This window comes from Miniopterus natalensis, chromosome 14 (assembly GCF_054644295.1).
Source record: "Miniopterus natalensis isolate mMinNat1 chromosome 14, mMinNat1.hap1, whole genome shotgun sequence".
Classification (NCBI taxonomy): domain Eukaryota; kingdom Metazoa; phylum Chordata; class Mammalia; order Chiroptera; family Miniopteridae; genus Miniopterus; species Miniopterus natalensis.
In genome coordinates, this window is record NC_142094.1 from 39,634,181 (window position 1) to 39,647,420 (window position 13,240).

The 13,240-nt window shown below is 37.6% G+C and overlaps 1 protein-coding gene across 1 annotated transcript in view; it reads left to right on the forward strand.

Annotated features, from left to right (window-relative positions):
- Window positions 1-2,393: 2,393 nt before the first annotated feature.
- Window positions 2,394-13,240, forward strand: part of CC2D2B (coiled-coil and C2 domain containing 2B) — a 63,609-nt gene continuing 52,762 nt past the window's right edge. Inside the window, exons 1-8 of the mRNA XM_087824151.1 lie at window positions 2,394-2,435; window positions 4,859-4,919; window positions 6,182-6,261; window positions 6,465-6,531; window positions 7,344-7,438; window positions 11,341-11,539; window positions 12,156-12,292; window positions 12,394-12,522. Of these exons, the coding sequence (XP_087680277.1) occupies window positions 2,394-2,435; window positions 4,859-4,919; window positions 6,182-6,261; window positions 6,465-6,531; window positions 7,344-7,438; window positions 11,341-11,539; window positions 12,156-12,292; window positions 12,394-12,522 (810 nt within the window). The remainder of the gene's footprint in view (window positions 2,436-4,858; window positions 4,920-6,181; window positions 6,262-6,464; window positions 6,532-7,343; window positions 7,439-11,340; window positions 11,540-12,155; window positions 12,293-12,393; window positions 12,523-13,240) is intronic.

Consider the following 13,240-nt stretch of genomic DNA (forward strand, 5'->3'; position numbering starts at 1 on the left):
GGTCTGATACAAAAATAGTGAATCTTCAATTTTCTTATCTTTTAGAAAGAGCTTAAACTGCAAGAATTGTGAATTAGCAATATCCTTGAAGCAAAGATTGGGTTTCACTGTTGGAGGGAGTTTTCTAACATAGAAAGTTGAATTGCTGTAACAAGGTAAAAGTGTGAGTCATAATTCTTTCTTAATTTCACATGAGATTTTCAGTTTTCATCTACATCTTCAATTTTATCCTATATTTTGTTTATAATCATTTATCTTTTATCATTTATGGAATGATAAATGAACCAGTTTGGAAACATCTCCAGGTATGTAAAATTTTTTTTGATTAATAATTTTTTCTATAATAAGCTTTTCATTCGATAATTTATTATAATTTAACTATAGGCTTACCACTGCTAATGTTTTTCATAGATTAGCAGATAAAATTTGGAGGTGTAGGCATGAATAAACCAGGTATTGATTTTAAGTTCCTTTTAGAAGTCCTTGAAGAATGGAAAGTAAGTTCAAAATTTCTTTTCCCAACATCCTATTCCTGTTGTGTCTAATCTTTGTGTGTTGGTAGGAAGAATCTTAAAGGTGTTGATTCTTTTAAAAGAGTCATTAAATCAGTCTCTTAAATACCTTTTTTTACTGATTAAACAAAGAATTTAGCTAACTTAGACATGATCCTCTTCTATTCAGTATTTTTATTTTATTTATTTATTTTTTCCATTCAGTATTTATTTTTCTTTTGTTTTGTTAATTCTCACCCAAGAATATTTTTTCCATTTATTTTTTTAGAGAGAGTGAAAGGGAGGAAGGGGGACAGAGAGAGAGAGAGAGAGAGATCGATGCAAGAGAGAGACATCGATCAGTTGCCTCCTGCATGTGCCAACAAGTAATCGAACCCAAGACCCTTTGGTACTCGGGGCCCATGCTCCAACCACTGAGCCACACTGGCCAGTGCTGTTCAGTATTTTTAATCACCTCTGGATCTCTCATCTGAACATCTCATAAGCATCCATAAGCAACACTGGAAAACTGAACTCATTAATCCTACCCCAACTACTTTCCTACTTTGACAATATTGAAATGTGGCTACTACCTCTCAGTTACTCAAGCCAAAAACCCGGGAATCCTTGGTTCTTTCCTTTGTTTTACACACGTAATTGCTCACCACATCCTGTGAATTCTACCTCTTTTTTTCTTTGGTAATTCAAGAAATTACAAAATTAATGTATTAAAAATAGATTAATAGCATTTTAAGTGGATTATAAAATATATGAATATATATTTAAGTATAGATAGTATGCAATATTAGTTTCAGGTGTACACTATAGTGATTTGACATTTTTATATCTTTCAAAAAAGATTTTTTTAAATCCTCACCCCAGGATATATATTTTTTATCTTTAGAGAGAGAAAGGGGGGGAGAGAGAGAGAGAGAGAGAGAGAGAAACATCAGTGTGAGAGAGAAACATCAATCAGTTGCCTCCCGTACATTCCCGGAACAGGGATCAAACCTGCAACCAGGCATGTGCCTTGACCGGAAATCAAACTCGCAACCTTTCGGTGTGTGGAACAGTGCTCCAACCAACTGAGCCACCCATCCAGAGTGACATTTTTATATCTTACAATGTGATCACCTCACTAATTCTAGTAATAAACAAATCTTTCTCCACTTTTCATTCCAATTTCCATTTTTTGATTCAGATCTCTAGCATCTCTCATCAGGACTCATAATAGCTTCTTAACCAATCTCCCTGCCTCCTGGGAATATGTTTTAATTAGATCTTGAGTAGGTTCCCACATATTTTAATTGAAGTTATTCCTAGTTATTTTGAAATATGTTTTATATTGCTATTATGAAGTGATCTTTTTCTGTTAGCATATAGGAAAGCTATTAACTTTGACATACTTTCTTTTATTCTGCCACTTAACAACTTTCTAATTATGTCTAAGCTTTTTTCAATGAGTGTCTTGGGTTTTCTATATATTAAAACCTATTTTCTACAGACAAGGATAATTTTGTCTTCTGCTTTCCAATAGTTATACCGCTCCTTTTACATGTCTTATTGCATTAAACAGAATTTCTATTAAATACTTAGGGTGATCAACTACTGTATACCAAAGGTGAGAGCATATTTCTTTCCTTAATTTTCAGTTAAATTAAAAAATTTAAATAACATACTTTTATCTCAAGTATCATAATAGTTACTTTCTTTCAGTAATATGATAGATCATTCTTTTTTAAAATTTATCTTTATTGTTGAAACTATTACAGATGTCCCCTTTTTTCCCCATTGACCCCTCCTACCCTGTACCCACCCCCTGCCCCAGGCCTTCACCATAATATATCTTTCTTAAGATTATTTATTATTTATACAGAAAGTGGAAATGAAAGAACCATCATCATGAAAAAGATATCAAAGAGAAAAGAAGACATTAAAAAAAAAGTAAGGTGTTAATGGAGTTTATAAGGATTTTGATTATACTAAATAGCCCAATTATCAATGTAGTATATAATCCTGAAAAATGTGATGTATTTGGTTCTATATATAAATCATACAGTACATACGTTAAAAAATAAGCAATAAGAGATATTAGGGATGCATTGTTTGATCTGTAAGTTATGTAATAAAGAGCATTAGAGGTGAGTTATTTATATATTTATTTATTTATTTATTTATTCCCTTGCTTAAATATTAATTTATCTTTTCTCAGCCAGTCAGCAATCCATTTCCTGCTTTGCTCAAAATAAAATGTTTTTCTTTTTGAATCAGTGAGTGAAACATATATAGGACTGATATCTACATGTCTTTTAGAGTAACTGCACTTAAGATTCATATTATTTTATTTTATTTTTTAAATAGGTCTTTGTTGATTTCAGAGAGAGAAAGGGAGAGAGAGAGAGAGAAACATCAGTGATGAAAGAGAGCCATTGATTGACTTCCTCCTGCAAGCCCCCTGCTGGGGATGGAGCCTGAAACCCAGGCATGTGCCCTGACTGGGATTGAACTGAGACCTCCTAGATCATAGGTCGATGCTCAACTGCTGAGCCACGCCGCCTGGGCACATTATTTTATTTTTTCCATCACCATTTATCCTTTCTATGCCATCTTCCACCTCCACCCACCCACCATCCCCACTGCAAAACCACACTGTTGTCCATGTCCATGAAGGTTCACATTAAAAAAATATATATATCTTTATTGATTTCAGAGAAAGGATGGGAGAGGGAGAAAGAGATAGAAACATCAATGATGAGAGAGTCATTGATCAGCTGCCTCCTGCACTCCCCTGACTGGGGATCGAGCCCACAGCCTGGGCATGTGCCCTGACCAGGAATTGATCCTCGATCTCCTGGTTTCTAGGTCGATGCTCAACTGCTGAGCCATGCCTGGCTGGGCGAAGGCTAACATTTTATTAGTGCCTTCTGGGTGGTAAGGGGAAGTTATAAATCCTGGGAATGCTGGATGAGATTATTGGCAGTTAAATCACTAGCAATCACTTCCAGGGTTGATGTCTCACCATACCTTCAAGGGTTCCTGTCCCTTGGTCAGGAGTAGAATTAGGTGTTTTTAATTGTATTGAGGATAATACTGAAGGTTTAATAAGAACAGAACATCTTAGTTCATGTTGACTTTATTCAGTAGTTCTTAAGGGTGGTACAGGAACCACTGGTGGATTTTGAAGTTCTTTCAGAAAGTCTATAGACAATGCTCTTACTGTGATAATAATGTCTTTACTAGAATTGTGTCAATAACCTGCTTTGGCTTTTGAGACAAATCCATGTCTTTACTGTGATGGGAAAGCTGATGTGTGTCTGCTTGCTCTTTCCACTCCAACTGTACATTAGTTTGGTTAGCATGTACAGTTGTTATTTAAGGAGTCTTTTACTATTCTATTTCTTAAACTTAACATGAAAAACAAACTTATCCTTATCATCCTAAAAAAGGATTTAACATTGCTAGTATGGTTTAATTTTAGAATATTGAGGTTTAAAAAAGCAATAAATGCTCATTTTAGCATATTGGTAATGACATTCAATTACAAATACTAGTACGCAGCTAGAAATATGGTGTTCAGGAGAATGGTCAAGGTTGGAGACAGATTTGAGAAGCCATGGGAATACCTGCACTCTCCAAAGCCTTGGAATAAGCCCACATTTAAGCTGTGAGGAGGTGTGTGACCACTGAAGGGTAAAGGAAGTAAGTGCCAGAGGGGTAAAAGGGTAGAAGTCAAGAATATAGAAAGTTTGCAGAAAATAAAGGTGCCCAACATTATCAGATGCTACAGTGTAATCAGGTAGAAGTTAACACTGATACAGTGTTGAGTTTCATACCTCATTTAAACCTCCTAAAACATATATGAAGTAGGCAGTATATGACCACAAGAACTAACCATTGGATTTGATCATTAAAAGGTCCTTTTTGAGCCCTGGCCAGGTGGCTCAGTTGGTTGGAGGGTCCTGACATACACCAAAAGGCTGTGGATTCAATCCCCACTTGGGGCATGTACAGGCCACTGATCAATGTTTCTCTCTCACATCAATGCCCCTCCCTCCCTCCCTCCCTCCCTCCCTCCCTCCCTCCCTCCCTCTCTCTCTCCCCCTTTCTAAATCAATAAACATGTCCTCAGGTGAGGATGAAAATTTTTTTTAAAAAAGGTCCTTTTTGATATCACAGAGAGCAATTTCTTAGTGAAAAGTTCACCATATCAACTGATAAAAAGTTGAAATTTAAGAAAACAGGCAAAAGCTATGAATTGGCATTTTAAAGGAGTTGACTTTCAAAGAGGTGATGAAATTTGAAAAGCTGTTCAATGCTGAAACAAAAAGATGCTAGGTAACCTTCACCCCCCCCTTTTTTTTTGGCAGATGTCTGAAGAAATAGATAACATTGCAGTAGAAGAAAATGTAGACAAGCGTCTCCAAAAAGGTCCTCAACTCTGATATCACAACTCTGATGCTGTTGGTTTTTTATTTTTAAAATATGTAAATGACTAATTCTATCATAGAGTTTCAGCTGGGAACACAAGTTTATTAAAAGATGAGTTGAAACTGAAACTAAACTTCCTAGATAACACAAGATGGGCATAAGGAAATAAAGTCTATAAAGCTTTTATTTTCTCTCTCTGTAAACATGGAGAATCTACTAGTGTTTGAGACTGTGTTGTTAGACCATAAAGATATATAGATGCAAAACTTGCTTCAGGAAGCTCTAGATCTCAAGAAAAATACATAAGTAATGGTTGAACCCTGGTTCATCCATCATTATTGAGCACATACTATATGCCACCTGCCATTCTAAGTTCTGGGAATAGAATATAAACAAACCAACTAGTAGTTTTTGAATTATACCAAGATACATTGCAGTTAAGAATGAAGATTGTCATGACCTATAGTGATTTAGCTTTTACTTACCCTTTATTCCCACCATCCTCTATGCAGCCTTTAAGTAGTCAGAAGAAAAAGAAAAATGCAAGCCAAAATGATCAAAAGGCCCTCCACTTTCTACTATACTAGGACTGCTCAACCCCTGTCTTTCTCAGTCCATCCAGTGGGTCATCTGGCGGATGAGCAGAAAATAACATGGCTTGGAGTGCAAACAACAGCTGGAGTCTTCTTTATACCCCACAAGACTGTTTCATTCTAAGAGCTGGCAGAGCTAGGGCTCAGCAAATTTTACAAAACTGACTAATTGGTACCGAGAGACTTATCTCTTCCTTTTATATTCCTTTCATCAAGTTGAAGTAACCTGGCCTTGATATTTGTATATTCTGTAGAGAATATACATTCTGTTTGTATGTTCTATGTAGAATATAACTCTTCTTACGGATTTTTTTTTCCCAAAAGGAAAACGATAAAGGTTTCCTTTTCTGAGTGTGGTTATTTTTATTTTTTTATTTTTTGCCCAACAACAAAGAAAAGGACTATAGCCAATAGCTGAGGACGCACAGGGTAGGGGAAACAAAATTCAGTCCTGACTATGGATAAATTTATTTATTTCAGATGGAAAAGGGGGAAGGGACATCTAGTAGATGTTCTAATCTCTTATGGGGCAATGTCCCAGTCTTCATATTTGTCATGATCCTTAAAAGTGTATGCAATTTAGCTATTTCATAAGTACTTTTGCTGCTATTGCTGTTTAGTTATTTTAAAAAGTGTCATGAACTCTATACTATGTTGGCTTCTTGATAGGTTTAGATGCAGAAGAAGAAAGTCAAAACATAACAGAAATGTTGAGAAGCAAAGTAAGAGAAAAGCTAAAAAATGCTAAGGTAATGTTTTTTTCTTTCCAGTTTTTAAATTTAGTGTTTAAATGCAACATGTATCAAATTAATTTTTCTTTGTTAAAAAAGAACCAAAATTCTCAAACATTGAGAAATCTTGGTTTTTATCCATTTTAAACAAAAGACTTATGCATACAATTATGTCTATGTCTGTGAAGATTCAGTTTTCTATGCCATTTATGTTGTTTCAGATTAATCAAAGTGAAAAATCTTCAACTCACCTGCTCATTGGTGATGAGATAAATCAGTGGTCTAAGGTGAATAACTTTTTTTAACCTTTAAAAACAGATTATAGAGATTTACTTTATATAGCAAAAATTCACCCATTTTGAGTATAAGACTCAATAATTTTTAGTAAATTTACATACGCAGTCAATACTGTAATCCAGTTTTAGACAGCTAGATACAAATAGGGCATAAAATAAGCTTTTGTATTTTAAACATTTTTTACTCCTAGTAACTGAGTTTTACTTTTTCTTATAGAATCAATTTCTCTCTTAAACCTCCCTAAAAACAGATCATTTTAATATGTGTGTGAGAAAGAAGTGATAAATGCTTTACATTTAAAAGATTCAGGCTTTACAGTATTGAAAAAGGAGAGCTTATTTACCAGAAAGTTTATAACTATGAATATGCCACTTTTAATACTTTTAACTACCTCTCACTCCACAAAAGATTGTAGAGGGGTGGAGTGGTACTTGTGTGTGAGCACACACATACGTGAGAGCCCTTGACAACAAGGAGAGAGAAAAAAGAATTTCCCCAGAGCCTACATTTTGATCAAAGTGTAAGGTGATGCTCTTAAAACTCTGACTAGAGTGAAGAGGTAGTTTGAGAAGATGGAGAACATTTGGACTCCATTCTGTTTCTTCTTGCAGTTACCAGAACGTCAAAAACAGAAATTCATAAACCGGACTCGAAGTTAAATATAACTTGATACTGTCTCTCTTGCTGCTCCTTGCTCATGAATAATATAATAGTTACTACTTACTTAATTGCAGAAAAGTATTTCTTTCAATTCTAAGCAGAAAGGGCACTCATTTCCCCGCTGAGTGCCTGTTTACCACTGTTTAACCCACAGGCTGAAGTCTCGTTGGACGCAGGCCTTTCGTTTTTCACGCTGGGCGGTGAAGGCGGCTCAGCGTTGGGCCAGGCTTCAGAGCAGGTTGGACGTGCTCCCCTTCCTCCCACACCCTCCTTCTCAGGAAAAGTAACTCTTATGAGACTCTTGGGTGGGAGATGAGTTTCGTTACTGAGCCGCCTTCTCTCTGAAGTGAGCTGCTCATAACAGTTCCTGAAGTTTATTAAGTGCTTCCTGGATGCCCAGGGACACACTGAGTCATTAATGGGGATTGCACCACTCTGCACATAGAAACCCTGCGAGGCAGGCAGTGTTACCGCCTCTGACTTACAGGCGAGGAGACGGAGGTACGGAGGGTTAACATCCATAGGTCTGGGGAGGGGAGGCCGCCAGCCTCAAAGCCTGTGCTGCTCCTGTCCTCTCCAAGTGCTCCACATTGTTCTCAGTCACCTCTGTTACTCTCTGTAGAGTCCCCATGTCCATCCCTTTGAGTCCAGTCCCAGAGCCTTCCAATATTTCTCACTTCTTCCCAGCTCCTCTCCAACTCCTCAGCCTCCTGTTACTCCTGGTGGTCCTTCCCCAGCCTCGCTAGCTTTTCCCCACTGACTCCTGAGTTGTCCGGCTCTCACTGGGCATGCTATCTGCTCGTGTTCCTCTGCATTTTTACTCTAATTCCTCTCTATCTTCAGATCTCTCCAGTTTCCTGAGTCCCCTCCCCCAGTACCTCCTGTTCCCCAGAGTTCTTTCTATCGTCGTCATTTCCAGATCCCTCAGGTCCTCCTTTGGAGTCCCTCTTGGACCCCCACTTGCCCTCCTACATCTCCCCAGTCCCTTCCTTCCATTCCTCTTTCTTTACATCGTGCCCAGTTCTTTCATTCCTCCTTTGTTATTGTTGTTTTTTCCGCAAAAATGTCTTTTAAAAAGTTAAACGAAGTGTATACATTACAGAAACTTAGTGCAGAAAACCATGAGGAAGAAAATGAAAATCACGTGAAATCCCACTGTCCTGAGATAAACCACTGTTTTTATTTTTCATGCTTTTCTCTGTGCTTACACCAGTACATGCACACACAGAGACTTTTATAGAAATAGAATCAGAGTAGTAAATGGCAGTTCCATTCTTCCAGTTGCTCAGCCAAACTTTGGTGTTATTCTTGGATCCTCTTTTACTCACATGCCTCAGATCCAATTCATCACAAGTCTTGTTGGTTCTACCTTCAAGTATTCCAGAATCTGGTCCACTTTTCACCACGTCCATGGGACAACCCCAGTTGAGGCCACCATAACTTCTCATCTGGATCACTGCCATAGTCTCCCTTTGTTTTCACTATTGCTCAAACAGTCTGTGTTCTATACCGTACAGTAGTCAGAGTAATCCTGTTAAAATCTAAGACAGGCTATTCTTCTGCTTACATCGAAGGGTTTTCTATCTCACTCATAGCAAAAGCCAGAGTCCTTACAGGGCCCTCCAAGGCCTACATGACTCGCCCCTTTGGTACCTCTCTGACTTAATTTCTTACTGCTTTCCCCTTCTCCCACCCAACTCCAGCCACGTTGGCCTTTTACCTGCTCTTCATGGCATGATCTTGCCTCAGAGACTTTGTACTTTTTATCTGTCTAGAAAACGCCTCCCTTATCCTCATGCTCTCTCTCTCACTACCTTGGGTCTATGTTGAAATGACACATAATTAAAGATACTGTGCCTAAAAATTCTATAAAAAACAGAACCCCCCCAAACCCACCCATCTCAGCATTCTCTATTCCCTTACTTGCTTCCCCCCCCCCCAAACACTTATCACCACCTAGCACATATTTCTATGTCTATTTGCTTATTTTCTTCCTGGAACTCAGTGAATATTGAATAAGTGAGTACCAAACATATGCATGTTCTGCCAAGTCACACAGCCTCCCGGACTTTCATGATAAGGGTTAAGGAATGAGCTTCCCTGGGGAAAAAAAGAGAGGTTCCACCCAGCAGAGTACACCAGGGCCAAACACTGTGGTTGTGGCTGCTTTTCTTTCTCACAGGGCAGACATGAGAGAAATTGGTCAGTGGGAGAAATGGGCTGCTTGGGCATGAGGAAGTCCCACTTTAGATGCAGGTTGTTTAGAGCTGTCTGGAAAAGTCATCTGTCCTGCACCTGGTGACTTTGGGGCCCATAGGAAACTGCTGTCCTCATCACAGGGTGGAGAAAGCTACTCCTTTGTGGGAGGCTGAGTTTGATTGTGATCCCTTCCTGGGAGAAAGCAGAGTCCTGGTCCCAAATATGTTGCCTGGGAAACCCAGAATAAGGTCCAAGGTTACTTTTAGACAATTCTACTAACAGTTAACAAGGCATGTTTCTGTGATATGGGGGATTATCTCTTGTTTACCACACCATATGCAGGTGTATCCATCTAGACTTCTGACCTCATACTCCCTGTCACACAACAAACTACGAGTACAGGCGCTGCTCTGCTGGGAGCTGCATAGTAAAGACCAAAAAGGTGATCTGGGATAGCAGCTAGCGTTAGATTAAGGGAGAAATAGTTGGTCAGATGGGGCTTACATTGACTGAGATCACAACTTGTCTCAGGCTAAATTGAATAGGGTAGGGTCCATGAAAGAGACCCATGTGGTCATTAAAAAAAAAGGTGGCGTCTAAGATGAGAGCATGACATAATTGGGCATCAGGGCAGACCTTAGCTCTGAAGGCAAGTTGAAAGCCCTGGCACACATCTGGGATGCTGTAAAGGAAGATTGATAATGGGGGCTCCAGCTGGAACAAAGAGAGTCCTTTTTGTCTGTGATTGGAATCTTCAAAGAGATCCCCTATGTGGGGATCCCCCAAATCTTGCTTCTAGATGTCAGTGCCATACTTGGTTTGAATTCTGAAAAAGGTACCATAAAAAATTATGATGATGCATTATGTCATTATACATTGGTCCAAATCGATAGAATGTTTAACATCAAGAGTGAGCCCTATTGTAAACTATGACTTTGGATGATTATGATGTGTTAATGTATGTTCATTTGTAGTTAAATGAAATTACTATTCCGGTTAGATTAAAAAAAGATTTCTGGATATAAAATATTTTCTTGATTTCATGACGGGTAGGAGACAGCGTATGATGATGTGGTGACTCAATATGAACCTAGGTGATGCTTAACTATGTTACTTAATTTTGTCAGACCCGATCAGGGCCATGTGAGGTCCTCTATTCAAAGACATTGTGTGACTGATTTTCTTTTATTTAATTATTTACCCCTAAATATATGTTTTTGAAATTGAGGGGTTTTTATTTGCATGACTCACACACTCTGTCTCCTGTTTTTCAATATGTGTGGATTTCAAATTACACAATAAAATCATTCAAAATGTTGATTTTTGTGTGTGAAAAGATTCAAAATTTCTGATCATGATATAAAAGTATGCATTTTTATATTTAGTAACATCTTTCAATACCTATATTCAGATTGTAACTTTTATATATAGCATGTTTTTGCATTTCACTATAACCACTCTGTCATAGACTTTACATTGAATCTTTACTTTTCTTTCTCCCCCCGCCCCTTAAATACCATCCAGGTAACATCAGGGGTGTTCCACAATCACTTTAGGTCCTACTGCTTTCTGAATAGTGAAAAAAATGGGGCTTAAGACCACATGGCCTGATGTCTCTGGACTTTGCCCTACACTATGAAGTCTCAGTGACTGATATATCAATCATAGTCTAATACCTCAGAATATCTTCATAGTCCAATATCTCAGAATATTTTCCATAGGAGAGGAGGGGCTTGAATTATAACTCTATTTTAATAATCTTTCATTGAGAATTGCAAGGAAGTGTGATAGAAAAATCAAACTGTAAAACATTAAGCCTTCAATGAGTCCCTCCGTGTTCAGTGACAGTTCATTGGAACAGTTTCAGCTTGACCTTGAACTTGGCGGCATGGGTCAGAAAGACAATCCTGTATACTTATTTTTCTTTCTGGTATTTGACAGAGATCAGGAAATGATAGTTGCCCCAAACGTTTTTCACTTGATGATAATTTACAAGATTTTGCTGAAAGCGAAGATAAAGATTGTGTGGCAGAAGAAATTTTCCCAGATTTACTTGAAGTAAACGCTGCTGAATATGAAGATGACGAAGAACAAATGAAAAAACAACAGGCAAATATTTTTGTGCCAAGTAGCTCTCCAGGTAAAGTTCTTTTACAATAAAATATTTAAGTCATTAATGAATCATATTAAAGGATAATAGCTTCTTTGTATGCTGGACAGATAAAAAGTACTGATCTAGCCCCAGCCATCGAAGCTTAATTGGTGGGGGCATCATCCTGCACACCAAAAGGTTGCGGGTTCAATTCCTGGTCAAGGCACATACCTGGGTTGCTGGTTCACTACCCGGTTGGAGTGCGTGCGGAAGGTAACTGATCCACGTTGTCTCTTACATCGATGTTTCTCTCTCTCTTTCCCTCCCTCTGCCTTCACCTCTCTCTTAAATCAATAAGCATATCCTTGGGTGAGGATTTGAAAAAAGTGCTGATCTTAAATTCTAGAATATTAATATTTTCCATGTTTGTTCTTCATCGGTTAAAAGACCTTATTTTGTGTGTGTGTGTGTGTGTGTGTGTGTCTGTGTGTGTGTGTGTGTGTGTCTGTGTGTGTGTGTGTGTCTGTGTGTGTGTGTGTGTGTGTTTAGGCCTGCCTGCTAGACTTCACTGGTAGGTACATGAGAGTTCCCTTTTGCTTTTTGTTTGGTCAATACCAGTTTAATATTTTGGACTTTAAAGTAATATATAGGTTTTGTTATTAAGTGCTCAACCAGCATAAGCTGCCAAAAGATAGGATGCCACGCATTTTAGAAGAAGAAGGATTCTATATGCAAAGAAAGCCAAAAATACCTAAAAAGACCTGCAACAAAATGGAAAATCGCTTGCTTCAGCTGGAAGAGGCAAGTGCACCAGCTAACAAGTTAAACCCCTCACTGACAGAATGTGGTATTTGTTTTTGATGAAATATTTAATTACTATGTTTCTTAAATATTTTTGATAGGGAATGTGTTGGTTTGAAGAAAGTGCTGAAATCATGTCACTGCCTTCACCTGTTAGACATTCATGGAAATTCAGACTAAACGTAAGCAAGGAATCTTTAAATCCAGCACTAAAGACCACGTACAGGAAGGTAACCAACAACAGTTGATTTGTAATTATGGTTAGAATTCTTGTAATATCAAGTATAACTTATGTTTTTGTGGTATTAATTCACCCTTTAAATATATTAATGTCTAGTAATATAATGGCAAAACTATGATGAAATGTTAAGTATCCATTAAAATTATGTTTTTGAGGAATATTTAATGTTATGGGTAAATGCTCAAAATAAAATGTGAAGTGAGAAAAAGCAGAATGAAAAATTGTATATAATCCTAATTTTATAAAAATAGGTAATGGATGAATTTATCAGTGAATGGACAAGTAACACACATATGTGTACATGGATTAAGACTGGAAATTATATCAAAGTTAATTCTCTCTAGGTAGCTAGACATAGGATTATTTTTTATTTTCCTCAAGATATAGCACAGATATTTTAACATAATTATCAGAGGCCGTTGCTGTTGGGGAGAGAGGTCCTTGAAACAGTGGAAGCCTGTTTAACGAGTAAGTACGTGAGTGAATGAATGAACGAACGAATGAATGAATGAACGAATGAATGATGGTAAGTAAATGCAAAACATACACTTTTTGGAGAAATATTAACTACCATCCAAATTAACCTTTGTAACATTCTGATGTTGGAAACCACTGTACTGAACAAGTAACTTTTCCTCCAGTGCATCATCCAAGCACAATTTCAGTATTTAATAGACTCTTAGAATTGGTAGTAAATGTGTATATCC